Source organism: Pan troglodytes, chromosome 16 (genome assembly GCF_028858775.2).
Source record: "Pan troglodytes isolate AG18354 chromosome 16, NHGRI_mPanTro3-v2.0_pri, whole genome shotgun sequence".
Taxonomy (NCBI): Eukaryota; Metazoa; Chordata; class Mammalia; order Primates; family Hominidae; genus Pan; species Pan troglodytes.
In genome coordinates, this window is record NC_072414.2 from 93,278,642 (window position 1) to 93,306,131 (window position 27,490).

General features: G+C 44.8%; 1 protein-coding gene across 8 annotated transcripts in view; it reads right to left on the minus strand.

Moving 5' to 3' along the window:
• PCSK6 (proprotein convertase subtilisin/kexin type 6) overlaps positions 1 to 27,490 on the minus strand; it is a 198,027-nt gene that overhangs the window by 102,188 nt on the left and 68,349 nt on the right. For all 8 annotated transcript variants that reach the window (XM_054667239.1, XM_054667237.1, XM_054667238.1 and 5 more), the window contains exon 7: positions 1,739 to 1,911. In XM_054667239.1, coding sequence (XP_054523214.1) covers positions 1,739 to 1,911 — 173 coding nt within the window. The remainder of the gene's footprint in view (positions 1 to 1,738; positions 1,912 to 27,490) is intronic.

Here is a 27,490-nt window from a genome sequence, read left to right on the forward strand (position 1 = left end):
ACCTGAGTCTGCCAGCACTCACTCAGCCCAGCCTTGGGCCGGGCTTGGGTGCTCAGCAGCCTGATCGAAGCTGCCTTGGTGTTTTCTTGGGGGAATGGAGATAAAGGAAGCTGTCCAGTGTCCCAAGGATGCCCGCAAGATCCCATGCTGTGTGCGTGCGTGTGTGTGTCTACACTGCCCCTCTTCCTTAATTTTCCTTCTCACATTTAGTGTCTGGGTGAGTACTAAACTCGGAGGGACAGGCGGGTAGACACCCTGCATTTGGTTATTGGTTTCTCAGGCATTCAAGACCTGAGTGGTCGGGGGGTGGGGGCAGTAGAGGAGGAAGCTTCTGCCTCACACTTGCAGAGTGACACCAAGTCCTTCGGAGGAGGTGCAGGCAGGTGCAGCTGGCAGGAGGCAGAGGATGCAGTGTAGGCCTGACGCCCGGGAAAGGTAAGAAGCGGAGGAAACTCCAGGGTTTCAGCAGGGCAGCAGGGCTGGGGGTCTCCCAAGAGAAAAACGCTCATTCTGATAAGAGGAAATTAACAGATGGTGACCAAACTCAACGCACCCAGGAAAGCCATCAAATGATATTACTTAGAGAAAGGAAATCATGAACACAGTTTGAAAGCAGATTCCTCCTCTGTGGGGCAGGACTCGGGGGTGGGCAGACAGAGACAGAGAAAGGCTGTTTGCAGTATAATCTCTTCCTACTATCTGATTGACTTACTAGCTCTTTATGAGCCACACTGCAATCACTATGCATGGGTTATAACACGATGAGAACTTTAAAAATATTTTAAACGATATAAATTTAATGGGCTTGACTCCTGCCACCCCCTCCCCATTCCCCCATCCCCCACAGGAGGAGTCAGAGAAGCCTGGACTTCCTGCTGGAAGTCCCCCGGTCCCCACTCCCTACAGCAGTCACTGACCACACGTTGTACGTTGGGCTGGGGCCTGTTCGGCCACCCAGGGCCTCCTGGACGCTGACCACAGCTCTGTCTGCCTGCTCCAAGAAGCTGTCCTCACCCAGAAATCGGCCTTGCCACCCTGTTTGTAAGAACTGGCTCATCTGCAGCCACCTCCTCCCCCTTCCTCAGCCTTCCTGACACACAAGGATCCAGAACCAAAGACCACAGAGTGGCTGGCGGGTGGCCTCGCAGGAGCCTGCCAGCCTCCCCTTGGCCCATCGGCAGAGAAGCATCTTTGCCCTGCTTAGCCCCTTGTGAGGTTCTCCTGGAGAAGTTCAAAGTGGGCTGGGCTGTGCGCTGGTAGGGGACACCCCGACCACTGCTTCCTGCTGCAGCGGGGCCTGGGTGAGCACATACCCCGTGATGAATGCAGAAAGTTCCACGGCTGGGTGTTTCTAAGGGCAGGTGGGCCGAGGCCCCTGCAGAGTCCAAGTAACAGGCCAGGTGAGCTGCCTTGGACCCCTGTCACCCACCTGTGTACCCCCTTCAGCCAGGGATAAGCAAACTCCAAGGCAGAGAGGGTCGTGCTAGCAGCGGCCACCTGGCTGTCACTGGAACAGCTGTTCTGGAATGAGGCAAAAACACTTCTGCTCTCGCTGGTCAAGAGCCACTTCTCAGACTCCCCGAGTGACTCCTCCACACTGGCCCTGGCACCTGTCACAGCAGAGTCTTCCCTGTCTTGTTTCAGGGCTGTGGCCAGTGTCACTCTGATACTTAATTGTTAAAATGTTTACTGTCACCCCTGTCCCAGAGCGCTCCCCTGTAGCCCTGGTTACTCACACCTTTTTAATGCCATACTCGAAAGCCTGCTTAGCCAGTCGGCCGGGCCCGTCCACCGTCTTGCCATCGTCGTCCGGCCCCCAGCTGGCACTGTAAATGTCGATGTAGTTGGGTCTGATGCCCAGCGACTTTGCCTCGACCACATCTGTGACATCGCCGTCCAGCATGCGGATGCCTGAAAGCACAGAGGAGGCTCGGTGTCGGCGCCCAGGCTCCGGGCACACAGCGACGGGAACCCGGGCCCAGGAGGCTCGGACGAGGACACCGCATCACAGAGTCCCTCCCCAGCAGGGGCTGTTCCCAGTCATTCTGCAAAACTGGCTCCTCTTCTCCACGCTGGCTGATGTGAAAGAACTCAGGCCGGGGCAACAAAAGCAAGCAAGCTACGTCCCAAAGAGAGGGTTCAGCTTCCTCAGTGCTATGATGTCCTGCTGGTATCTAAAAATGCATATTTCTGTTTTTTATTTTAAAAAACAAGACCTATTATTATTATTATTATTATTTATTATCATTATTTTGAGACAGAGTCTCACTCTGTCACCCAGGCTGGAGGGCAGTGGTGCAATCTCGGCTCACTGCAAGCTCCGCCTCCTGGGTTCAAGTGATTCTCCTGCCTCAGCCTCCCGAGTAGCTGGGACTACAGGCACATACCACCATGCCTGGCTAACTTTTATTTTTAATAGAGACAGGGTTTGGCCATGTTGGCCAGGCTGGTCTCGAACTCCTGACCTCAAGTGATCCACCTGCCCCAGCCTCCCAAAGTGCTGGGCTTACAGGCGTGAGCCACCACTCCTGGCCAAAAGGCAAATTTCTATAATGGAACTCCAGAGGCCTTCCACCTCTCCCAGCTGTTGAGAGTTCACATCTGTTTCTCTCTCCTTTATAATTCCACTCCGACGTATAACTTATGATGAACCAAATGATGAGCTTTCAACCTGGAAGACAGAAGCCTGCACCCCAGGTTGCAATGGAGGGGACTGGGGTCTTGGACTTCGCTGGCCAGCTCATCTCCATTTGGGTTTGGGATCTATGTTCCCTGGAGGGGTCTTTAGAGGTGGAGAGTCCAGCTTCCTCAAGAGCACCCCAAAAAGAGAGGGGTGAGGGGCTCCCATAAGCCTCTCCCAATGCCTGCCATCCCAGCCAGGGGCCTCCCTTCTTGCCCCATACTTGGCATTTGCCTTTATTACTGGGTGCCCTCTGCAGCCAGAAAGTTGCCCCAACAACAGTGCCTCCCCCAGAGAAGGCATCTGAGAAAAACCTGGCATGAAATGGGGAAGCAGGGGGTAATGACGGCCATGGACACACTCTTCCTGGATTCTAGTAGATACAGAAAGTCGACTTCTCTGGGGCTCAGAGAATCTTGCCACCCGACCCTGGGTCAACTGTCTTCATGGCCACTTGACACCCACAGCTCCCCACTCAGAGGCCCCCGGGAGCCCCTCACCCATGGGGCCCAGCTCTGTGTGTGCGATGACCATGCCTTCATCAAGACGAATTCTAAATCTTAGAGCTATTTAAGACGTAATGGAAAAGAGGACTCTTCTGATTGTAAGAATAGTATATGCTCTTGCCCAAACTTTGGGAAATAGAGAAATAACCAATAATATTTTGGCTATTTTCTTTTCTTTTTTTGCTTTACAGATGGGGTCTCACTGTCACCCAGGCTGGAATGCAGTGACACAGATCATAGCTCACTGCAGCCTCAAACACCTGGGCTCAAGCAATCATCCCACCTCAGCCTCCCAAGTAGCTAGGATCACAGGTGCACACCACTGCACCTGGCTGGTTATTTTCTTCTAGTCTTTTTCTTTGCCTCTAGCATATACTTTCTTTCTAAATCCTTTTTTTCCTCCACTGAGCTTTATACAGGGCATCTCCCTGTGCCATTAAAGACTCTTCCAAGGCTTAGTGGCTGCAGCTCCCTGCCATCATGCACACACCCCTGGCCCAGGCAGCTTCCTTCTGGGGTTCACCTTCTGAAGTAGGGGTTCCCCATCTTACCCATACTAGTCTGCGCCTGTTTGTTCTACATTCCAGAATCTACATCAACACGTAGTGCATACTCAAAAGCAGCAACTTTAAATATGACTGACTTTAAAAAACAAAATAGTGAAGTTTTCCCTGAGGTTAAAAGAGGTGGTGCAGGACTCATGCAGAAGAGCAACAGGAAGGAGACCCTGGAGGTGACACCCTCCCTAGGCGCTCAGGGACAAACATTTTACGTGAGTAGAATCCTGCTGTCCCATCCATTTGTACGATAATCATGGGTGTGCTCTTTTGATGGAAACTGCTGGGCAGAGATCCCTAACACATACATTTCAAATGTTCTTGTCCTATCATCTTTCACCCAGTAGCACATGGATTATAAACATATAACCAAATGTACTTCTTCACTTGCCAGGGTAAGAAGCTTCCAACCTAAAAGGAATTTGAAGATGATTTCGCTGCAGTAAATTCTTCCATTCCATCCATTCATTCTACCCAGTTTTGAAGGTTCAGGTTTCCCTAAGGTTTTCCCCTTAATATATGCCCTGAAATTTCCCAGGCATGAACCAAGACAGAGAATACAAAAGTCACCACAGACAGTTCTTGGGAGGCCAGGTAGGATAGTTGGTGGTGGGAGAGGGAGGACCACTCTAGGGCTCGGCATGTTGACCTTAACACTTAGGTGGGACACCAAGCTTAACTGGAAACTTCTGCTTCAAAAGCCTGGAACTGTATTCAAAATCAATGTCAGAGAAATTTACACCAAGGCAATAGCAAGGTTGAGGCATAGGAGACATCAGAAGTTCAACAACAGTGCTAGAGACATTCGGCAGTGTCAGCCACGTGGGCATGGGCAGTGATGGAGGATGGGGCTGAAGTCACGGGAAGAGCCATCTCTTCATAGCTGGAAAGCCTACTATGAGCAGTAGGAATAAATGTAACTTCGGTGTTATCTATCTTCTCTTCTGGCTCCACCTATTTCCCTTCCTCTCTTTCCTACCTCAGCGAGCTGGCTGCAGGACGGCCCAGGGTAGCCACCAGTGTCCAGGCACTGAGATGGCACAAGGCAACTGGACTTAGAAGCCTCGACGCCTGCTCCCAAGGGGAGGTCCACAGAGTGGAGCTGTCACTCACAGTGAGCCTCGGAGCCTGCAGGAGGGACATGGGGCATGCCACAGGGGAAGACCTTGCCTTCACCATCAACTGTGACCAGGTAGTGACTCTGGAGTTCTCCCGTCTTGCTGAGCCTCAGTCTTCTGCACACTGCAATGATGACAGTTATCATATGTAGAGGGATGTCAAACAAATGATATCGGATGATCCGTGTAAAGGGTCTGGCACACAGTAAGCATTCAACGTGTGTGTTTGCTGCTAGTTTGACCCCACCAAGCCTCAGTTTTCCCATCTGTAAAAATGGAGGTAGTCTCAATATCGTGAAAATGGCCATACTGCCCAAGGTAATTTGTAGATTCAATGCCATCCCCATCAAGCTACCAATGACTTTCTTCACAGAATCGGAAAAAACTACTTTAAAGTTCATATGGAACCAAAAAAGAGCCCGCATCGCCAAGTCAATCCTAAGCCAAAAGAACAAAGCTGGAGGCATCACGCTACCTGACTTCAAACTATACTACAAGGCTACAGTAACCAAAACAGCATGGTACTGGTACCAAAACAGAGATATAGATCAATGGAACAGAACAGAGCCCTCAGAAATAACACCACATATCTACAACTATCTGATCTTTGACAAACCTGAGAAAAACAAGCAATGGGGAAAGGTTTCCCTATTTAATAAATGGTGCTGGGAAAACTGGCTAGCCATATGTAGAAAGCTGAAACTGGATCCCTTCCTTACACCTTATACAAAAGTTAATTCAAGATTGATTAAAGACTTAAATGTTAGACCTAAAACCATAAAAACCCTAGAAGAAAACCTAGGCATTACCATTCAGGACATAGGCATGGGCAAGGACTTCACGTCTAAAACACCAAAAGCAATGGCACCAAAAGCCAAAATTGACAAATGGGATCTAATTAAACTAAAGAGCTTCTGCACAGCAAAAGAAACTACCATCAGAGTGAACAGGCAGCCTACAAAACAGGAGAAAATTTTCACAACCTACTCATCTGACAAAGGGCTAGTATCCAGAATCTACAATGAACTCAAACAAATTTACAAGAAAAAAACAAACAACCCCATCAAAAAGTGGGCAAAGGATATGAACAGACACTTCTCAAAAGAAGACATTTATGCAGCCAAAAGACACATGAAAAAATGCTCACCATCACTGGCCATCAGAGAAATGCAAATCAAAACCACAATGAGATACCATCTCACACCAGTTAGAATGGCAATCATTAAAAAGTCAGGAAACAACAGGTGCTAGAGAGGATGTGGAGAAATAGGAACACTTTTACACTGTTGGTGGGACTGTAAACTAGTTCAACGATTGTGGAAGTCAGTGTGGCAATTCCTCAGGGATCTAGAACTAGAAATACCATTTGACCCAGCCATCCCATTACTGGGTATATACCCAAAGGACTATAAATCATGGTGCTATAAAGACACATGCACACGTATGTTTATTGTGGCACTATTCACAATAGCAAAGACTTGGAACCAACCCAAATGTCCAACAATGATAGACTGGATTAAGAAAATGTGGCACATATACGCCATGGAATACTATGCAGCCATAAAAAATGATGAGTTCATGTCCTTTGTAGGGACATGGATGAAACTGGAAATCATCATTCTCAGTAAACGATCGCAAGGACAAAAAACCAAACACCGCATGTTCTCACTCATAGATGGGAATTGAACAATGAGAACACATGGACACAGGAAGGGGAACATCACACTCTGGGGACTGTTGTGGGGTAGGGGGAGGGGGGAGGGATAGCGTTAGGAGATATACCTAATGCTAAATGACGAGTTAATGGGTGCAGCACACCAACATGGCACGTGTATACATATGTAACTAACCAGCACATTGTGCACATGTACCCTAAAAAAGTATAATAATAATTAAAAAAAAAAAAAGAGAAAAAAAAATGGAGGTAGTAACATTAACTGATTGGTTTTTCTTTTTGTTTTCTAAAAACACATGACTTGATAAGCACAAAAGATTGTATGTCACATACACATTAGTTATAAAGCCTAATAAAAAAACGGATACCCGTGAACCCTGCAGCCCAATGCAAGAAGAAGAACGTGACCCACTGGGGGCCTCTACTTCTGTGTCCTCCCTGTCACCCCCAGCTTCTCAGAGGAAAATGATCAGAATTTTTGGATTATTCATGCCATTGCCTTTATTTATTTATTTATTTATTTATTTTGAGACAGCGTCTCGCTCTGTTGCCCAGGTTGGAGGACAGTGGCACCATTTCGGCTCACTGCAACCTCCACCTCCCGGGTTCAAGTGATTCTCCTGCCTCAGCCAACCAAGTAGCTGGGATTACAGGCGCCCGCCACCACACACGGCTAATTTTTGTGTTTTTTAGTAGAAACGGGGTTTCACCACGTTGGCCAGGCTGGTCTTGAACTTCTGACTTCAGGTGATCCGCCCACCTCGCAGACCATTGCTTTTTAAATACTACTAGTTTAATACAATTGTATATATGCTTAAGTGATACATTGTTTAACTTTGCTTGTACTGAAAAATAATCCTTTGTTGGTAATGCAGGTTATAAAAGTCTTCTCCCAGTGTATGCCTGGTCTTCTCACTGTGTTTAGGGTAGCTCTTGACAAACAGAGGTTCTTAATTTTAATAGAGCAAGAGCTCACCTCCCTGTGAAGATCAAAGGAGTCGTAACAGGGGCCAACCTTCTCTGGGTTTGCTGGCATCTATTGTAAGTTCCTTTCCCCCTTTTATAGGCAGGGCAGAGCCACCTCTAGGCCCAGCTCACATGGGCTGTGGCATCAGCTCACTGTATTTCGTCCTTTCTGGGTGGAGAGGAGGGGTCGGGTGGACATGAAGTGGGGTCTTTCCCAAATCTGTGGCCCATGTGCCTGCCATCCCATCTCCATGGCTGTGTCAGGGACGCTGGGCCCAAGTGTCCAGCTATCTCAGCCAGGAACCTCCAAGAGAAGGGCCAGGGCCAGGCCCAGTGCAAGAGGCTGGCAAGGGTGTGGCCCCTGGCAAGATACAGAGCAGCTCACGGTAGGGGAAGAGAGTGGGGTCAGAGAGTCCTGGGGTGTAATCTCGCTTCCACATGACCTTGGGCCATGATCTCAACCTCTCTAAATCATGTTCCTTACAATATTTATCTACCGGGGCAGTTAAGAAGATTAACGAAAAGCTAAGTTGAGGCCCTGGCCCCGGAACTGCTGGATAAATGGCAGCAGGGTTCTTTTTGCCCTTACTTTCAGCCATGGATCTCCAGGGCAGGAGACCTCACTGGCCACCCAGGGGGTCAAAACCAATTCTGATGCTCTAATGGTGAAGCTGATCCTATTCCAGGATTCTGTCTACAAGTTATAGGTGTTGAAATGCCTATTTTTGAACAAGAAGAACGGGATGCCAGAAGACATCCAAAAATACATAAAAACATATGACCAGAATGATTTCCCAACACCTCTCACCATGCTTTTCATCTTGGAAAAAGACTGACTGATGTGTGGGAAAGCAAGCATCACGCGCTTAGATCTTAATGAAGCATCTATTTTCCCCAACACTGACAAGTTGCCAACAAAGAAAAGGTAAATATTTTCAGTAGAAGCCTGCTGTTCCAACATGAGCTTTAAATGTGAATGGCTCTCTGGAAATGCCAAGGAGAAGAAAAACAATAATGATTTCTCTAATGAGAAAAGAAAGGCCCATTTACTATAAAATGTCAGGTATAAATTTGATTTGGGCAAATTGTTTTGATGGCATTGATGGCAATGAACTCCCCATGGTCAGCTTGCTAACGGACTGCTTTTGGGCATGCTGGGTTCAGAGCACAGCATGGCACAATGAACCCGCCTGCCCAGTCCACTCTAAGGACGAGTCTGTGGGTGTGAGGCGGGAGGAGTGTTGAGTGGAAGGAAGATGGTTGCTTTGGAGAACCTGGTGCCTTTGTGTTTGAGGGAAGAACTCGGGGTGCTATGGGAACCAATCTCCCCACTGACAATTGCAGCTGCCCACAGAAGCTCCATCCAGGAAAGAATCACACCAGTTTGCCTTGCTTTAAATAATACGTGCATTCCTACAAAATCTCCTAAACCCATAAACCCAATAATATTTTAAATGCCCTGGGAGAACTTGATGAAATGAATGATTTTACAACTCACTTAGTGAAGCTAAAAAAAAAAAAAAAAAGCCACTTTTTTTCTGTAGTGACCTGTCTTTCCTCCATTTCCCCTGCTTCTAATTTTTTTTTTCAGACAAGAGTCTCCCTCTGTCGCCCAGGCTGGAGTGCAGTGGCGCGATCTCAGCTCACTGCAACCTCGCCACCCAGGTTCAAGCGATTCTCCTGCCTCAGCCACTGGAGTAGCTGGGATTACAGGCACACACCAACACGCCTGGCTAATTTTTATATTTTTAGTAGAGATGGGGCTTCGCCATGCTGGCCAGGCTGGTCTCAAACTCCTGACCTCAAGTGATCTGCCCACCTCGGCCTCCCAAAGTGCTGGGATTACAGGTATGAACCACCGTACCTGGCCCCTGCTTCTAATTTATATCTCGACTTTCCAAATAGCAGGTTTGTATAAGGCAAGGTGAACCTATCAACATGCAGCCGGCCCCAGTCAGCACGAGACACAGCATTTCCCCTGAAAACTTTCTAGGAAGCTCAACATTAAGAGCAATGGGAAGAACACACCCACACGCCCACACACCCGCACACACACACACGCACACATGCACATCAATACAAGTCAGCCCTCCTGCCTGGGGGGTTAACGGCTGGAGGAAGGCAGGGAGCGGGACACGCTGGGCCCACTTTTGTTTATTGAGAAGTAATGTATTTTGCCTTCAGCAAACGAATGGCAATGCAGAAGCAATGAACAGGAGCAAATAAAATTAGACTGTCGCTTCCTGAGTGTGACAAATAGGCCTCCCCAACACATTTTGCTCATTAGCCCTGGGTTTATTTTAGTAAGTCCACAGAGAATTATGTTTTGTTTTTGTTTTGTTTTTTTCAGTAAAACTATAGCACATTCTGTTCTATGAGCAGCCATTCCGGGCCAAGTAAGGTTTCAACAGTTACTTAGAAATGCTACAATCCTAAAAGGTTTCTGTCAACCCTCATTATCACCTAAGACAACAGACACGGCTCTCAAATTGCTAACTATGCCCCCACGGGACAGCCTTGTTCTAGGAACTCCAGGGAGCTGTGGTCTGCCGAGTTGTCAAGGCAGACCTACATTCGCCACCGTGACATGAAATGTGTGGGGACGCGCGGCGGATGACCAAGCCAAATCTCTTCCTGCTTCCTGTTCTGTTCCTGATGCCCTGATGGAGCCACTCCACCTCCTTCTAGAGTGGAAACACAGCTGCAGCCAGCGACGCTCCTTATGGGCGTGTCCTGCATGCAGCCCTGGCTCCAGGAGAGGAGGTCTGTCCCAGGTCGGGCCCCGTGATAACTGAGACTGGTTCCCCCGTCTGTGGTCCATGTGTCTGGCGTCCCATCTCCACAGCTGTGTCACGGACACAGGTGCGCAGCTCTCTCAGCCAGCAACCTCCAAGAGAAGGGTCGTGACCAGCGTGGGAGGCTGGCAGTGTGGTGTGGCAAGGCTATGGCCCCTGGCAAGATACAGAGCAGCTCATGGTAGGGGGAAGACAGCTGGGGTCAGAGAGTCCTGGAGCGGAATGTCGGCTCTGCATGACCTTGGGCCATAGTCTCAGCCTCTCTAAATCATGTTTTCTACAATATTTATCTGCCAAGGCAGTTGAGAAGATTAATGAAAAGCTCAGTTGAGGCCCTGGCCCTGGTACTGCGTCTGGGATAACTTTGGTATCATTCATCTTCTCCCCTTCCTCTTGTATTTTCAGTATCTGATGCTTTGACATCTGGGGCTTGCTGACCCTGGGGAGACTGTTCCTTCAGGCGCTACCCAGGGTCTCGGGATAGTAAACTACCCATCAGGGGCTTGCTGACCCTGGGGAGACTGTTCCTTCAGGCGCTACCCAGGGTCTTGGGATAGTAAACTACCCATCAGGAGTGTGCTTTTCACATGCAAGCCAACCAATCCAGAGTCTACACCCCAGCCACCTCCATCATGGGCTCTCACACACCAGGTCACTACTCCCCTAACCTAACCACCCAAGGCCAGGTGTCAGGCAGCTACGGACAGCCCCTATTCCCCTGAGTCTGCTGAAATTATTCAGCCTAGCTGATTCTGAACTTGCCTTCTCTGCCTCACCCACTCCTTCCCACAGAAACAACCACAAGGCCTCTGGCCCATGTCTTCCCCTCTCTCCTGCCTCCTGACAGACCCCGCTGCTTCTCTGTGTGGCCCCACATATGGTACTGGGACGCATCCTCTTGGGAACTGGAACAAACCACCTTTTCAATGCATGGCAGTGGTCTCCTCATCTGCTGGCCTTGCCAAACCTAAATAATACCGAAAATGATTGTACATATTTAAACAGGTCTCTCTTTGATAATCGGGTCCTGTTGATTCTTCAAAGAACAATATAAAACCTGGAAAAGCCTTAGCCATGGTCTAGAGGTTTGACATCGAGGCTGACCCTTTCACGGTCTCCCCGCTAGGGAATGAGGGCCGGAGAACAGAAGTGCATGGCCCAGGCACTCACAGGAAGCCAGTGAGAGCCGGCAGCTTGGGATGCAGGACAGGACAGCAGGCTTCTGAGCCAGATGGAGCACCCGTACATCTGCACCACATGCAAGTACGGCAAGGAACCCTAGAGGAGGTGCACGTGCCAAGAAAGCAAACCCATATCCTGAACGGACCTCTGAAGGGGACACGGATGGCGAAAAGGAGACGTTCATGCCGCCATGAACAAAGGCCACCCAGGAGCTTGTTTCCAAGACTCAGCGTGCTCTCTTCCTGTCTCTCTGCTTCTTTCTTATGTATACCCAGGAAGAAAGCCCCTCAGCAGCCATCCCAGGAAGCCAGAGCTATGCAGCCCACAGCATTCGAGAGCCAGCCTCACCCATTCTCTGCGGGTGTCTGCAGCAGGGCGGCCTGAGGAGGGCATGGCCACCAGGGAGACACAGGGCAGAAGGGGCTATGCCAGTTCTTGCCCATCTCCTCCTTCCTATGGCTCCTGCTTAGCCTGGCGATGCTCAGATCTAGCAGGCAGGGGCCTTGGATGTGTTGGGGGAGGTGAGGGATGAGGAAGTGGGGAACACCCGCTCCCTGACAGCAGCAGCTCCTAACATTCACCAAATCCCCCCAAGCCCCCCAGTGCATTTAAAATCCTCTTGCAGTTGAAAATGCGCTGGGAACCTTTGAAGATTAATCTACAGCTTAAACTGTTCTCTTAAAACGCTCACAGGCCTAAACTGCTTAATGGAAACACTAACGAGACTGAATTCTGTGACTCAGAATTAACATAATTAACCAATTTATGGGCATGGATTAATTTAGCTGTTATGTACTTAACATTTTCATGTTTATGAAAGGAAAAACATGATTCAGTTCCCCAATCAAAATATGGAGCAAAAACACCAACAGGAATCTGGTCGCTGCTGTTTACTTTTCCTTCCCAGAAACAGGGCAAACATGGTCTGAAAAGATGCGCCTATATCCGGGGGCCTGAGCAGGGGAGCTTTTCTGTTTGTCAGGTGGGAGGGCTCCCCGCGGTCTCCAGCTGCCCTTGCTGCAGGCCCCAAATGCAGCCTACTCCAGACCAGCCTCAGGGATCCTGCCCTGTGGACTGGCGATGCTTCTGAAAAGCAGGGAGGCTGAGCGCGGGGGCTCATGCCTGTAATCCCAGCACTTTGGGCGGCCGAGGCGGGCGGATCACGAGGTCAGGAGATCGAGACCATCCTGGCCAACATGGTGAAACCCTGTCTCTATTAAAAATACAAGGGCAGGTGCAGTGGCTCACGCCTGTAATCCCAGCACTTTGGGCGGCCGAGGCGGGCGTATCACGAGGTCAGGAGATCGAGACCATCCTGGCTAACACAGTGAAACCCCGTCTCTACTAAAAAGGCAGAAAATTAGCCGGGCGTGGTGGCGGGCGCCTGTAGTCCCAGCTACTCGGGAGGCTGAGGCAGGAGAATGGCGTGAACCCGGGAGGCGGAGCCTGTAGTGAGCCGAGATCGCGCCACTGCACTCCAGCCTGGGCAACAGAGTAAGACTCCGTCTCAAAAAAAAAAAAAAAAATGCAGGGAAAGTGTCCCATAATGCAGTGTCCCTCATGACACCCCTCCTGCCTTAGGAAAGTGTCTGAATCTGGTTAAATATCAGCACACGTGAGGAACTTGCTAAAGGGTAGAAGGCTGGTAAAGTTAAAGGGGCGAGGGCTCCACTCACCTCCCCTGCATATTGCAAGCTTCCCTGAGAGAGCAGGTTCCACTCCGGCCAAGCCAGCACACCTGGCTCCCCAGCAAGCTTTTCTCAAAGGATGCCGCATGGGGCACGAAGCCAGGAGGGCCTGGTGCAGTGGATGGGATCACATCCTCAGCCTGCTTTCTGGGAGGGGCCTTCACACTTTTTTGTTTGTTTGTTTTTTTGAGTTTGAGTCTTGCTCTGTTGCCCAGGCTGGAGTGCAGTGCCACAATCATGGCTCACTGCAGCTTCAAACATCTAGGCTTAAGAGATCTTCCTGCCTCAGCCTCCTGAGTGGCTGGGATTACAGGCATGAGCCACCATGCCTGGCTAATTTTTAAATTTTTTGTAGACAAGGGTCTCACTATGTTGTTGAGGCTGGTTTCAAACTCCTGGCCTCAAGTGATCCTCCTGCCTTGGCCTCCTAAACTGCAGGGATTTTGTGTGAGCCACTGTCCTTGGCCAGGGCCTTTAGAATTCTGCAGGCCCCAGCAGGGAGGGCTTGCCATGAAGCTCAGCCTGCACTCACCTTGGAGGTGAGCTGATGGCAGTGGAGGCAGTCAAGTCTGGAGCCCCCCACCACCAATGCCACCCTGAAGCAGATGGGCTGGGAGGGAAGGAGCATTAGAGAGAGAGAGAAGGAGAACTATGTGCCAGGTCAAAATTAAAAAGACAAAAAGGTGAACAGAGCAAGAGAGCAAAGCAAGGATGAATAAGAAGAGGGGCTAGGAAATGCCTGCTGCCCTCTCTCGCTCCCTCCTGTGCTGTTCCCATTATCATACCTTTTTAGGCAGGAGGAAGAGGCAAGGCCAAAATATGCTTGGAAGGAATCAGAACTCAGTCAAGAAGTACACAGTTATACACTGCGAAGGCTTCCCCTTCTGCTTCTGCTTCTGGCTGCTGGGCTTGGTGGCAGCTGTTCTCATCTGGTCACCGCTATGTCCTAGCATCAGAAGGCTATGATTGCAAAGGTGGAATCCAGGCTTCAGGGCAACAGGCCTGAGCTCAAGCCTCTGCACTGCCTCTTGGCAGCTGTGTGAACCCAGATGTGGCAATTCATCTCTCTGTTAGTCTCCCCTGGTGGGAAACGGCCATGATCATGTCCAGTGCACAGAGGCACACTAAGAACTGGATGCAAAGATGACTACAAGTGCTTGGCAACCAACAGCAATCGGCAAGAGGTGTCACCATCTGCACCACAGTGAAAAGACTCAAGAGACCTGACCCAGGAGGAAGACTGAGCATGCAGCCTACCTCTCCCCAGGGCCTGGATCCCTAGGAATAAAACTTAAAACGAACAAATCTGAACCAGCCCTGGGAAACAAGATCAGCACAGACAAGCTGTCTTGAGGCACTGAGGAAAGACGGGAAGCGGAGGGCATCAGGTAGCAGCAGGAGGCGTGGTCCTGGCGCGAGGACTTCTGAGTGGGGAACAATTCCAGAGCTGAGGAAGGTGCCAGGCTGGGCGTGCAAGGACAGGAGGAGCCCCAAACAGGCCTCGGAGTAAGGAGCTAGGGTGGCAGGTCTCAGCCTCCAGGCTGAGTGGGGACAGCAGCAGAGTCACCTTGAGGCTGGTGCAGTGAGACAGGGTCCTAAGGCCAGAGCACCAGGACGATGCCCTGGGAGCGGGGAGTCCGCCTCGCACCCTCTCAGAAGAAATGCTATCAAGCAACAGCTCCCTCCACTCCACATCACAGAAAGGCCCCTGCCGTCAGACCAGACAACCACCTACAGCCACATGGGGATCTGTGAGCACACGCAGGGGTGGACGACCAAGAAGCAGCCCATGTTTGAGGAAAACCCATCCCAAGAAAGAGGGGCACCCAATTAAAAAGCAACATGAACAAGACCAGAGGGACCCGACGAGACAGGGCCAATAGAACAAATGGAAAAAACCATACACAATAAGTAGGCCAAATACCACAGCCAGGAACCGTGGCACCAGCCCCACCTACGGCAGCACAGCCTGAGTGGGGAGCCTAGACCTCCGCCCATGCGAGGACGAAATGAGGTGCCCGACCTCATTGCTGGGGCATGTCAGGAAACAGCAGGTAGGAAGCAGCGCTTTTACCTCCAGCAACCTCAAAAGGGGCCCACTTGCATGGTGCCAGCAGATACCATGCCATGAGCCTGGTCTTCCAACCACACCCAGCAGTAACAACGTGTCCCCTCCCTCCCCTGGAGTTGTGTCACGATGCCTGGTGGAGAGTCAGGAGCCTCACTGCTGCTCACAGTAATGAGGGGACCTGCATTGTGGGGTCATGGGAGGCACACAGGGAGTGGGAACCCCTGCCCCTACTCAGCACTGATAAGGAGACTTCCCACGCTTGGGTATCAGCGGAGGCTGAATGGGGGCCCTGGACAACCTACCCCTGACAATAATGAAATGGTACCCCTTGTCCTCTGCAGCAACAGGGCCAGAGAAGCCAGCTGAAACAGAAGGCTGAAGTCAGGTATAGCCTCATAACATAATGCGAAAATGTACAGGTTTCAAAGGAATATCACATGTCATTCCAAGAACGAATAGGAAGATCTCAAATGCATAAAGACAGACAATCACCGATGCCAACATGGAGGAAACAGGGATGCTGGAACCATCTGACAGACATTTTATTCATTTTCTTCCTCTTCTTAGGTTTACCTTTTAAAATAATTTTTAATTTTTAAGGATATATTAGGTGTATATTAATAAAGATTTTAAAGAGGCCATGATAAAAACACCTAGGTGAGCAATTACAAATATGCCTAAAACAAATGAAAAAATAGAAAGTCTCAATAAAGAAACTGAAAGTCTCAGCAAAGAAATACACGATATAAAGAGGAACCAAGTAGAATTATTAGAACTGGAAATACAATAATCAAAAAGCTCAGTGATGGGCTCAATAATAGAACCCACAGGACAGAAGAAAGAGTGAACTGGAAAATTTTATATATATATATAAATATATATATTAATTTATATATATTTATATATATTTTATATATATTTATATATATTTATATATTTATATATTTATATATATATTTATATATTTTTATATATATTTATATATTTTTATATATTTATATATTTTTATATATATTTATATATATTTATATATTTTTTATATATTTATATATATTTATATTTATATATTTATATATATTTATATATTTATATTCATATATATTTATATATATTATATATATATAATATATATATTATATATATTATATATATAATATATATTATATATATATTATATATATATAATATATATATTATATATATTTTATATATATATAATATATATATTATATATATTTTATATATATAATATATATATATTATATATATATTATATATATAATATATATATAATATATATATATAAAATATATATAATATATATATTATATATATATATAATATATATATATATAGAATTACCCAATCTGAACAATATAAAGAAAAAAAGTTAAAAATATGAACAGAGCATTAGGGACTTGTGAGACTATAACAAAGACCTAAACTTCACGTCACTAGAGTGGACAGGAGGAGAGGAAAAAGGGCCAGGCGTGGTGGCTCACACCTGTAATCCCAGCACTTTGGGAGGCCAAGGCGGGAGGATTGCTTGTGCCCAGGAGTTCGAGGTTACAGTGAGCTATGATCGCCCCACTGCACTCCAGCCTGAGCGACACAGCGAGACCCTGTCTCTAATAATGGAGGAGGAGTGAGGAGGAGGAGGAGGAGGAGGAGGAGGAGGAGGAGGAGGAGGAGGAAAAAAAGTAGTGGGGGCTGGAAAAGTTCTCGAAGAAATAATGGCTAAACGCTCTCCAAATTTGGCAAGAGATATAAACCTACAGATTCACCAAGTTTACTTTCAAGTTTTCTAAATTACATTTGATGGTTGAAGCAAAAATTACAACACTGTCTGATGTGGTTCTAAATGAATGTATGTTTAATATGTATGTATATTACAGATATAAATGGGAGAGAATAATGGGATATAAAGGAAGGTAAGGTTTCTGTACCTCACGCTGGTAAAGTGACAACACCCATAAAATTGATTGTGAGAAGTTACATGTGCATAATGTAATACCAAGGGTAGCCACTAAAAAAGCCATACAAGAAGACATACTCAAAAACATTATAAACCAAGTGAGATTTTAAAAAGTGTTCAAGTAACCCACAGGAAGGCAGGGAAAAAAAAAACAGAGAAACTAAATACAGAGAAAAAAGAATACAGAAGTTAAAATGGCAGACTTAACCCCTAATATATCAATAATTACATTAAATATTAACCATCTAAATATAGTAACTAAAAGAGATTGGCAAGTGAATCTAAAAACATGGCCCACGTTTGACAGCAGACCGGGGGGCTACAGTTAGCAACAATATGTTAAATATTTCAGTGTAGAAGAGAGGACTTGAAATGTTACCAACACATAGACATGATAAATACCCAAGATGATGGATACCCCAAATGCCTTGACTTGATCATTCTACATTCCATGCATGTAGAAAACATTCACATGTACCTCATAAATATGTAAAATGTTGTTTATCAATAAAAGAAAAAAGAGGCAATTTCTACTATATTGTACTCTTTAAATTAATAAAAATTTTTATAAAAGAAAAAAAAATTTTTTAAATGGCCGAAATATATGCTATCTACAGGAGACTCAATTCAAATATAACAATATAGGCAAGTTGAAAGTAAAAAGATGGAAAAACATATACTGTACAACCATTAATCAAAGGAAAGTAGAAGTAGCTATATTAATATCAGATAAAGTAAACTTCAGAGCAAAAAAATTCACCTGAGACCAAGAGACGCCCCTTGTCAGCAACACTGAATACCAAAGACCATGGGGTAATACTTTTTAAATTATGAGTGAAAATTATCTTGAACTTAAAGTCAAAACCTAGCCAAATTTGTAGGGAGAAAATAATGACATTTTTAGACTTCAAGGACTCAGAAAATTTACTATCTATATAACCATTCATACCTATAGCAAGCACTCAGAATATCTTTTAAGAGAATGAATAATTTAATAGATGAGAAAATCTAGTAAAATAAAAAAATCACATACAAAGATGTAAGAAAAAAGAAACAATGGTGACCAAAGAAATTAGTTAGACTTTATACTTAAGCTCACACAATTGTTGATGCATGATGTAAAGTTGTAAAAATAATATGGAGTTAAATTTTTTTTTAATGATCCCAATTGAAGGAGGTGACGACAGACAGAAGACGGCAGAGGAGTGGAGCTATGGTAAGTCTCTTATGTTGCTCAGGTGAAAGAGTTAAGCACTGATTAGTGCTAAACACTGTAGAGAAATATAAATCCCAATAACTATGTTTAAAGAGTAACAGAAAAACAGATTTAGAATGTAAAAATTTCAACCCATTAGAATGAAAGAAAAGAGAAGAAACTACATCTAACCAGCAAAAGGAAGGTAAAGACAGATTGGTAGACAGATGGACGGACAGATGGATGGATGGATGGATGGATGAATAGATAAAAACAAATACAATAGAAATAAATCCAAAGATATCTGAAATCAGCACATGTATGAATATAACAAAGTCCTTCTTTAAAGAGACTCTTCAATTGTGTTAAAATATAAATCCAGATACATGCTGCTTATAAAACCAACATTAGAAATAAAGAATATATGAGAAAAAGGATGATAAAATAATTTCGCAAGTATGCTACTTTTATCAATCAAAGTACAGGTGTTATACCAGCCAAAGGACAATTAAAGGGCAAAAATGAGATAGAGAAGATTTTATATTGATGAACATTCATTATACCTTGTAATGTACCTTGTAAATAGCTATAAAATGTGTACAGCGAAAACAAAAAGAAACTGACACATCCATAATCATCATGGAAACCAGCATTCCTTCTCAGAAACAGATCAGGTAGACAAAAAGTAAGAAAGACTCCAGAACTTCTGAATGAACTTGATAGAACACACAGGTGATAGAGGCTGATGCCTAAAGGTATCAGGCAGGCAGGGTAAATGGCTGAAGCAGCCAGGTCTGTGAAGGCCACCCGGGGACGGGTAGACTGCCCTTTGAGTTAGGAGCAATCGTAGCCGACTGTTGCCGTTAAGGAATGAGGGCCCAGCACAGCCAGAGCTTCTAAGCTTTCATAGAAAGCCTCAAATCCATATTTTTACATAAAATACTGTGATTTATAAATGTTTACTCAAGTTTTCAAAAATACACTTGTGTGAGTCAAACAAAACATGTCTGCAGGCCAAAGGCAGCTTATGGGCTACCAGTTGCAATCCCTAATCTGATACAGATTTTTTTTACTCAATGAGCATAGAATAAAAATACTCTTCAAACACTGATATGGTTTGGCTGTGTCCCCACCCAAATCTCAACTAGAATTGAATCTCCCAGAATTCCCACATGTTGTAGGAGGGACTCAGGGGGAGGTAATTGAATCATGGGTGCCAGTCTTTCCTGTGCTATTTTTGTGATAGAGAGTAAGTCTCATGAGATCTGACAGGTTTATCACGGGTTTCTGCTTTTGCTTCTTCCTCATTTTTCTCTTGCCACCACCATATAAGAAGTGGCTTTTGCCTCCCACCATGATTCTGAGACCTTCCCAGCCATGTGGAACTGTAAGTCCAATTAAATCTCTTTTTCTTCCCAGTCTCGGGAATGTCTTCATCAGCAGCATGAAAATGGACTAATACAGTAAATTGGTGCCCATAGAGTGGGCATTGCTGAAAAGATACCCCAAAATGTGGAAGCAGTTTGGAACTGGGTAGCAGGCAGAGGGTGGAACAGTTTGGAGGGCTCAGAAGAAGATAGGAAAATGTGGGAAAGTTTGGAACCTCCTAGAGATTTGTTGAATGGCTTTGACAAAAATGCTGATAGTGATATGAACAGTAAGGTCCATGGTCAGGTGGTCTCAGATGGAGATGAGGAACTCATTGTAACTGGAGAAAGGTGACTCTTGTTATGTTTTAGCAAAGAGACTGGCAGAGTTTTGCCCCTGCCCCAGAGATCTGTGGAACTTTGAACTTGAGAAGGATGATTTAGAGTATCTGGCAGAAGAAATTTCTAAGTAGCAAAGCATTTAAAAGGTGACTTGGATGCTGTTAAAGGTACTCTGTTTTAAAAGGGAAGCAGAGCATAAAAGTTCAGAAAATTTGCAGCCTGATGATGCAGTAGAAAAGAAAAACCCATTTTCTGAGGAGAAATTCAAGCCGGCTGCAGAAATCTGCATAAGTAACAAGGAACCTAACATTAATCCCCAAGACCACTGGAAAATGTCTCCAGGCCATGTCAGAGACCTTCACAGCAGCCCCTCCCATCAGAGGCCCAGAGGCCCAGGAGGAAAAAGCGGTTTCATGGGCCACGCCCAGGGTCCTCGTACTGTATGCAGCCTAAGGACTTGGTGCGCTGTGTCCTAGCCACGTCAGTCGTGGCTGAAAGGAGCCAACTGTAGCTTGGGCTGTGGCTTCAGAGGGTGGGAGCCCCAAGCTTTGGCAACTTCCACTTGTGTGTTGAGCCTGCAGGTGCACAGAAGTCAAGAACTGAGGTTGGGGAACCTCCACCTAGATTTCAGAAGCTGTAGGGAAACACCTGGATGCCCAGGCAGAACTTTGCTGCAGGGGTGGGGCCCTCATGAAGAACCTCTGCTAGGGCAGTGCAGAAGGGAATTGTGGGGTCAGAACCCCCACAAAGAGTCCCTACTGGGGTACTGCCTAGTGGACCTGTGAGAAGAGGGCCACCGTCCTCCAGACCCCAGAATAGTAGATCCACTGGCAGCTTGTACCATGTGCCTGGAAAAGCTACTATATTATATTATATCCTGTGCTATTCTCGTGATAGTGAATAAGTCTTATGAGATCTGATGGGTTTATCGGGGGTTTCTGCTTTTGCTTCCTCCTCATTTTTCTCTTGCCGCCGCCATGTTAAGAAGTGCCTTTCACCTCCCACCATGATTCTGAGGCCTCCCCAGCCATGTGGAACTATAAGTTCAATTAAATCTCTTTTTGTTCCCAGTCTTGGGTATGTCTTTATCAGCAGTGTGAAAACGGACTAATGCAAACACCCATTGGCATATTTACAAAAACTGAACGTGTATTAGGACACAAAGATATTCTCCAGAAATTCCAAAAGGCAGAAAATATACAGAACATTCTGTGAACCCAATATAATAAAGTTAAAAATTAACAACAAAAGGAGCATCAGAAAATCTACACAGTTGAAAAATTTTATAAATCTCTTCTAAATAACTCCTGGGTTAAAGAGAAAAATCTAAGCTGAAACATACAATTATTCAGAAATATATAGCAAGAAAAGCACCATATAATTAAACTAGTAAGAGGTGATGAGAGGAGAATGTATGATTATTTATTTATTTATTAGAACACATAAAATCCTGAAAATAAAGAACTAAATACACATTCCATTCAAGGAATTAGAACACAGCAACAACAAATTTAAAAGCTGAAGGAATTAATAAATAAGTAAAAGCAGAAATTTATGACGTAGAAAATAAAGGAACTCAATTTAAAAAAACCTAGTTCTCTGCAAAAGCCTGTTTTTTTTTATTTTTATTTACACTATTTTTTATAATTTTAACTTTTACTTTAGATTCAGGGGGTATATGTGCAAATTTATTACATGGGTATATTGTATGACACTGAGGTGAAAAAACCTATTTTATTAAAAATAGAAATTTTTCATCAATCAAGGGAAAAAAGAGGAGATGTCACAAATAAGATTAGAAACAATTATAACTATAAACATGGAGGATTTACTTTTAAATTACGAGCATATGATATTGAATTTATGTCATATATTTGAAAATCTTGAAAAATTGATGATTTTCTAGGAAGATTTAATTACAAAAATCTCCTCAAGAAGAAACAGAAAACCTGAATAGGTCTAGTCCTTTTGAAAGTCACCATATCCAATCAGACTAGTTAATCAGCTCTACCAACACTTCAGAAATCAGGCACTATCCACAATATATTAACTATTTCAGAGCACAGGAAAAGAAAGTTTCCTAACTCATTCTACGAGACTGGCCTGACTCTGATAAACAAGTTAGAGAGAAACATCACAAAACACAGAAACTGTGATTCTATCCATTTTATAAATGAAGTTGTAAAACCATAAGAAGACATCAGCAGTTGAATGCAGAGGTATCAAAAGAACAACACTCATGAGCAAATGGAACTTATTTCAAAAATGAAAGAAAAAGTTTCCAATTTAGGAATTTTTTTTTTTTTTTTTTGAGGCAAAGTCTTACAGGGCTGGAGGGCAGTGGTGCCATCTCAGCTCACTGCAGCCTTTGTCTCCCAGGTTCAAGTGATTCTCCTGCCTCAGCCTCCCGAGTAGCTGGGATTACAGGTGCCTGCCACCATGCCTGGCTAATTTTTGTATTTTTAGTACAAATAGGGTTTCAACATTTTGGCCAGGCTGGTCTCGAGCTCCTGACATCAGGTGATCCACCCACTTTGACCTCCCAAAGTGCTGGGATTACAGGCGTGAGCCACTGTGCCTAGCCCAGTTTAGGAAATCTATTAATGTAACTTATTACACTACACAGATTAAACAATAAAGTTGAAAAACAATATAATAATCTCAATAGATACTTTTAAATATTCAACATCCATTCCTGATTAAATCTCTTAGAAATCTAGGAATATAATAAAATTTTCTCAACTTGATAAAGGGTAACTAGAGGGAAGACATTTACAAATGGCATAAAATTAGAAGTATTCCTGTATAAGTCAGAAATCAAACAGAACCTATAAACCACCACTATTCAATATTCATCAGGAACTGCTACATATTCAAATAAGGCAAGAAAACGAGAGTTATTAATATTAAAGAGATAAAACCACCATTATATTTACAGATAGCTATTATTTAACATCTCTCCAGAAAAGCCAAGAGAATCCAAGGGAAAAACAACAGCACCCACAGAGATCAATAAGGTGACCAGAAACAAAACCCAACATACGAAAATCAATAGCTTTCCTATATCCGTTTCAATAATGACCAATTAGAAATATAAACTTTTTAAAAATCTAGATATATATCTAATAAGAAATGTGTAAAATCGATATGCAGAAAGTGATAAAACTTTAAAAAACGATGTAAAAGAAGACCTGAATAAATAAAAACATACCATGCTCCTGGGTGGGAAGACTCAATATTGTAAAGATGTCATTCTCCCCCAATTAATCTATAATTTCCAAGCAATCCCAATCAAAATCCCAACAGGGATTTTTTTTTTTTTAATGGAACTTGACAAGCAGATTCTCAAGTTCATCTGAAAGAGAAAATGTGCAAGAATAGCCAAGTAATTTTCGAAAAGGAACCATAAGAGAAAATTTGCCCTATCAGTTACCAAAAAAACAAAAACAAAACCCCAAAACTCTCCTAAACTGTAATAATTCAAAGCGTGGTATTGTTAGGGCTTATGAAGGAACTGACTAAGGAAACGTAAGGGCGGACCCAGTGTCCATATGGGGATCTAGGATGTGATGAGGGCCACGTGTGGCAATCACCAAATATTGATTTGGGGGGATCTCTCTTTCACACTACTCACAGAAATAAATTCCATATGGATCAAAAAGCTGAACAGAAAGGCTGGTTGTAGTGGCTCACACCTGTAATCCCAGTACTTTGGGCAGCTGAGGCAGGTGGATCACCTGAGGTCAGGAGTCCGAGATCAGCCTGGCCAACATAGTGAAACACCGTCTTTACATAAACAATACAAAAAAATTAGCCAGGCATGGTGGTGGGCACCTGTAATCCCACGTACTCGGGAGGCTGAGGCAGGAGAATTGCTTGAACCCAGGAGGTGGAGGTTGCAGTGAGCTGAGATCATGCTACTGCACTCCAGCCTGGGTGACAGAGTGAGATTCTGTCTCAAAAAAAAAAAAAAAAAAAAGCTAAACAGAAAAGAGAAAACCATAAAAATTTTAAGACCAATTATTGTCCTAAAACTAAGTTTTTAGAGGAAATACAAAACAGGTTTACTATCTTGGGCAAGATCCCAAACTCAAGAGTCATGAAGGAAGATGAACAAATTTGACATCATAAAAACTTTACTTTGTTTTTTTGAGACAGGGTCTCACTCTGCCACCCAGCTGGAGTATAATGATGCAATCATGGCTCACTGTGGCCTCGACCTCCTAGGCTTACGTGGTCCTCTCACCTCAGCCTCCCAAGTAGCTGGGACTACAAGCACGTGCCACCATGCCCGGCTAAATTTTTCAAAATTTTTTGTAGAGACAGGGTATCACTATGTTGACCAGGTTGGTCTCAAATTTCTGGGCTCAAAAGGTCTTCCTGCCTCAACCCCCAAAGTGCTGGGATTACAAGTGTGAACCACTATGCCCAGCCCATAAAAACTTTAAACAGATTTTTATTAAAAAATTATATATGAAAAGGGGGCACAAATCATCAATGTACAGCGTGACAACTTAATATAAAATTAAAGTCTCTCTAAAATGAAAGACATCAGGGACCAGTGACCACACAGGGGTACCCCACTCTCCTCTCTGGAAACAATGAAGATGGCACATGCCTCTGTGGATTCCTGACAGTGTAAAATTTCTCCCCAGGGTAGATGCTAATGCACCTGAAGGCAACACACCTAGGGAAACTGGGGGTTGAAGGAGTTTTATTTCTTTTTTATTTTTTTATTTTTGAGATGGAGTCTTGCTCTGTTGCCCAGGCTGGAGTGCAGTGGCACGATCTTGGCTCACTGAAACCTCCACCTTACAGGTTCAAGCAATTCTCCTGCCTCAGCCTCCCAAGTAGCTGGGACTACAGGTCCCTACCACCACATCCAGCTGATTTTTGTATTTTCAGTAGAGACAGGGTTTCACCATGTTGGCAGGCTGTTCGGGAACTCCTGACCTCAGGTGATCTGCCCACCTCTGCCTCTCAAAGTGCTGGGATTACAGGCATGAGCCACCACGCCTGGCTATTTCTTAAGATATAATTTGGACAGTTCCTCTGTTTCTTTCATTTGATCTAATTATTTTTATGTGACAACATTTATAAGGAATGTGCAGTTTTACAAGGAAAATTGGTTAAACTATGTCCACAGGTTTTTTGACACCTTTCTATTCAAAAGGTGCTACCAAATTTCTCTCCCCTTGAGTGTATTGTTAAACTTAGTGATCCATTTCTAATGCACAGAGTATGGCTGAAGAGATGGTGCGTGACTTCTGAGACGAGGTCATAAAAGACATTGCTGGTTTGGTTTTGCTTTTTCTCTTGAATCACTTGTTATAAAGAAAGCCAGCTACCATGTTATGGGGACACTCAAGCAACCCTCTGGAAAGGTACACAAGGTGAGGAATCAGGGACTCCAGCCAACAGCCCCGTAAGTAACCCATCTTGGAAGTGAATCCTCCAGACTCAGTCAAGTCTTCAGACTACAATCACAGCCAACAGCTTGACTGGAACTTCACCAGTGACCCCGAACCAGAAACATTCAGCAAAGCCACTAACTGTGCTGGAAAACAAGTGTTTGTTGTTTTAAGCAGCTACATTTTTAGAATGACTGCCACTCAGCAATAGATAACTAATACACAATCTAATTGATAACTATAAACCACAAGTTTTAAGTTCAACAATGACAGAGTTGCTTATATCAGACTAACTCTTCTTATTAAAGATAAAAATTATAAACTCTGAAAAAATATTTACTTAGAAAAAATTAACTTTTTAAGACCACTGAAGAACAACCAGAAAAAGGCAGAGGTAGGCAGGGGGTTCAATTCTTGACAAACCATACTGGGTATGATCCAAGTTGACATGACTTTTCCTCTTGAGGGAACTTTCCATTTCTTTTGGTGCAGAGAGGCTAGAACTCAAATACTGAAGTACAGTAAAATGTCATCTTATTCTCCAGAGGAGTCAGGGGATAGAGTTTGGGACTGTCACAGAGCTGCTGGAAATTGAGAGGAGAAATTTCAGAAAGGAGAGATCTACAGAAGAGAACATATAAACTCCTCACAACCACTTGGCTGAACCCTGAAGTATACATGGGCAACCCACTAAGAAGTCCAGTAGGAAAACAGCAGCTGAGAGGCTGGAGGAGCTGAGCAGGTATTTCAGCTGCTGCCCACTACAGGGCAGTCCATCTGGAGTTTGAGACTTGCTAAGCTGGAGGTCTGGGTTTAAACATTTCAGGCTTTCCACTGAAATACCAAAAGGGTCATGGTCTCGGCGTAAAGACCATATGCTAGGGCTAACGGATTTTCCCTAAGGCTACGTGCAAATCAGAAAGATAGCAAACATTAAAAAAAAGAATAATCAGGTCTCCACAAGCTCACATTTCACCAACTGCTAGAACGAAATTTTTTTTTTTTTTTTGAGACAGAGTCTCGCTCTGTCGCCCAGGCTGGAGTGCAGTTGGCATGATCTCAGCTCACTGCAAGCTCCGCCTCCTGGGTTCACGCCATTCTCCTGCCTCAGCCTCCCAAGTAGCTGGGACTGCAGGCGCCCGCCACCGCGCCCGGCTAATTTTTTGCGTTTTTAGTAGAGACGGGGTTTCACTGTGTTAGCCAGGATGGTCTCGATCCCTTGACCTCGGGATCCACCCGCCTCAGCCTCCCAAAGTGCTGGGATTACAGGCGTGAGCCACCGTGCCCGGCCAAGAACGAAACTTAATGATATTCAAAGACAACAGAATCCAGGGTCTCTACAATGTAACAATATCTACCATACAATAAAAAATTACTAGACATATGCAAAGAAAGAGAAATACATGACCCACTGTAAAGAGAAAAATCAGTCACTGTAAACATACTCCTAAAATGGCCTAGATGTTGGAATTAAGTACAAAAGACTTTAAAGTATTTCTTACAAACATGTTAAGGAGTCTAGAATAAAAGACAGATATCATGACTGAAGAGATGGAGACACAGGAGGGATTCGGAAACAGTAAAAAAAAGAGTCAAATGGAAATCATAAGACAGAAAAGTAAACATCTGAATTTTGTTGTTGTTGTTGTTGAGATGGAGTCTTGCTCTGTCACCCAGGCTGGAATGCAGTGGTATGATCTCAGCTCACTGCAACCTCCGCCTCCCAGGTCTAAGCCAATTCTCCTGCCTCAGCCTCCCGAGTAGCTGGGATTACAGGCATGTGCCACCACACCTGGCTGATTTTTTTGTATTTTTAGTAGAGACGGGGTTTTAGCATGTTGGCCAGGCTGGTCTTGAACTCCTGATCTCAGGTGATCCACCCACCTCAGCCACCCAAACTGCTGAGATTACAGGTGTGAGCCACCATGCCCGGCCCTGAAATTTTTTTTAAAGACCAGACTG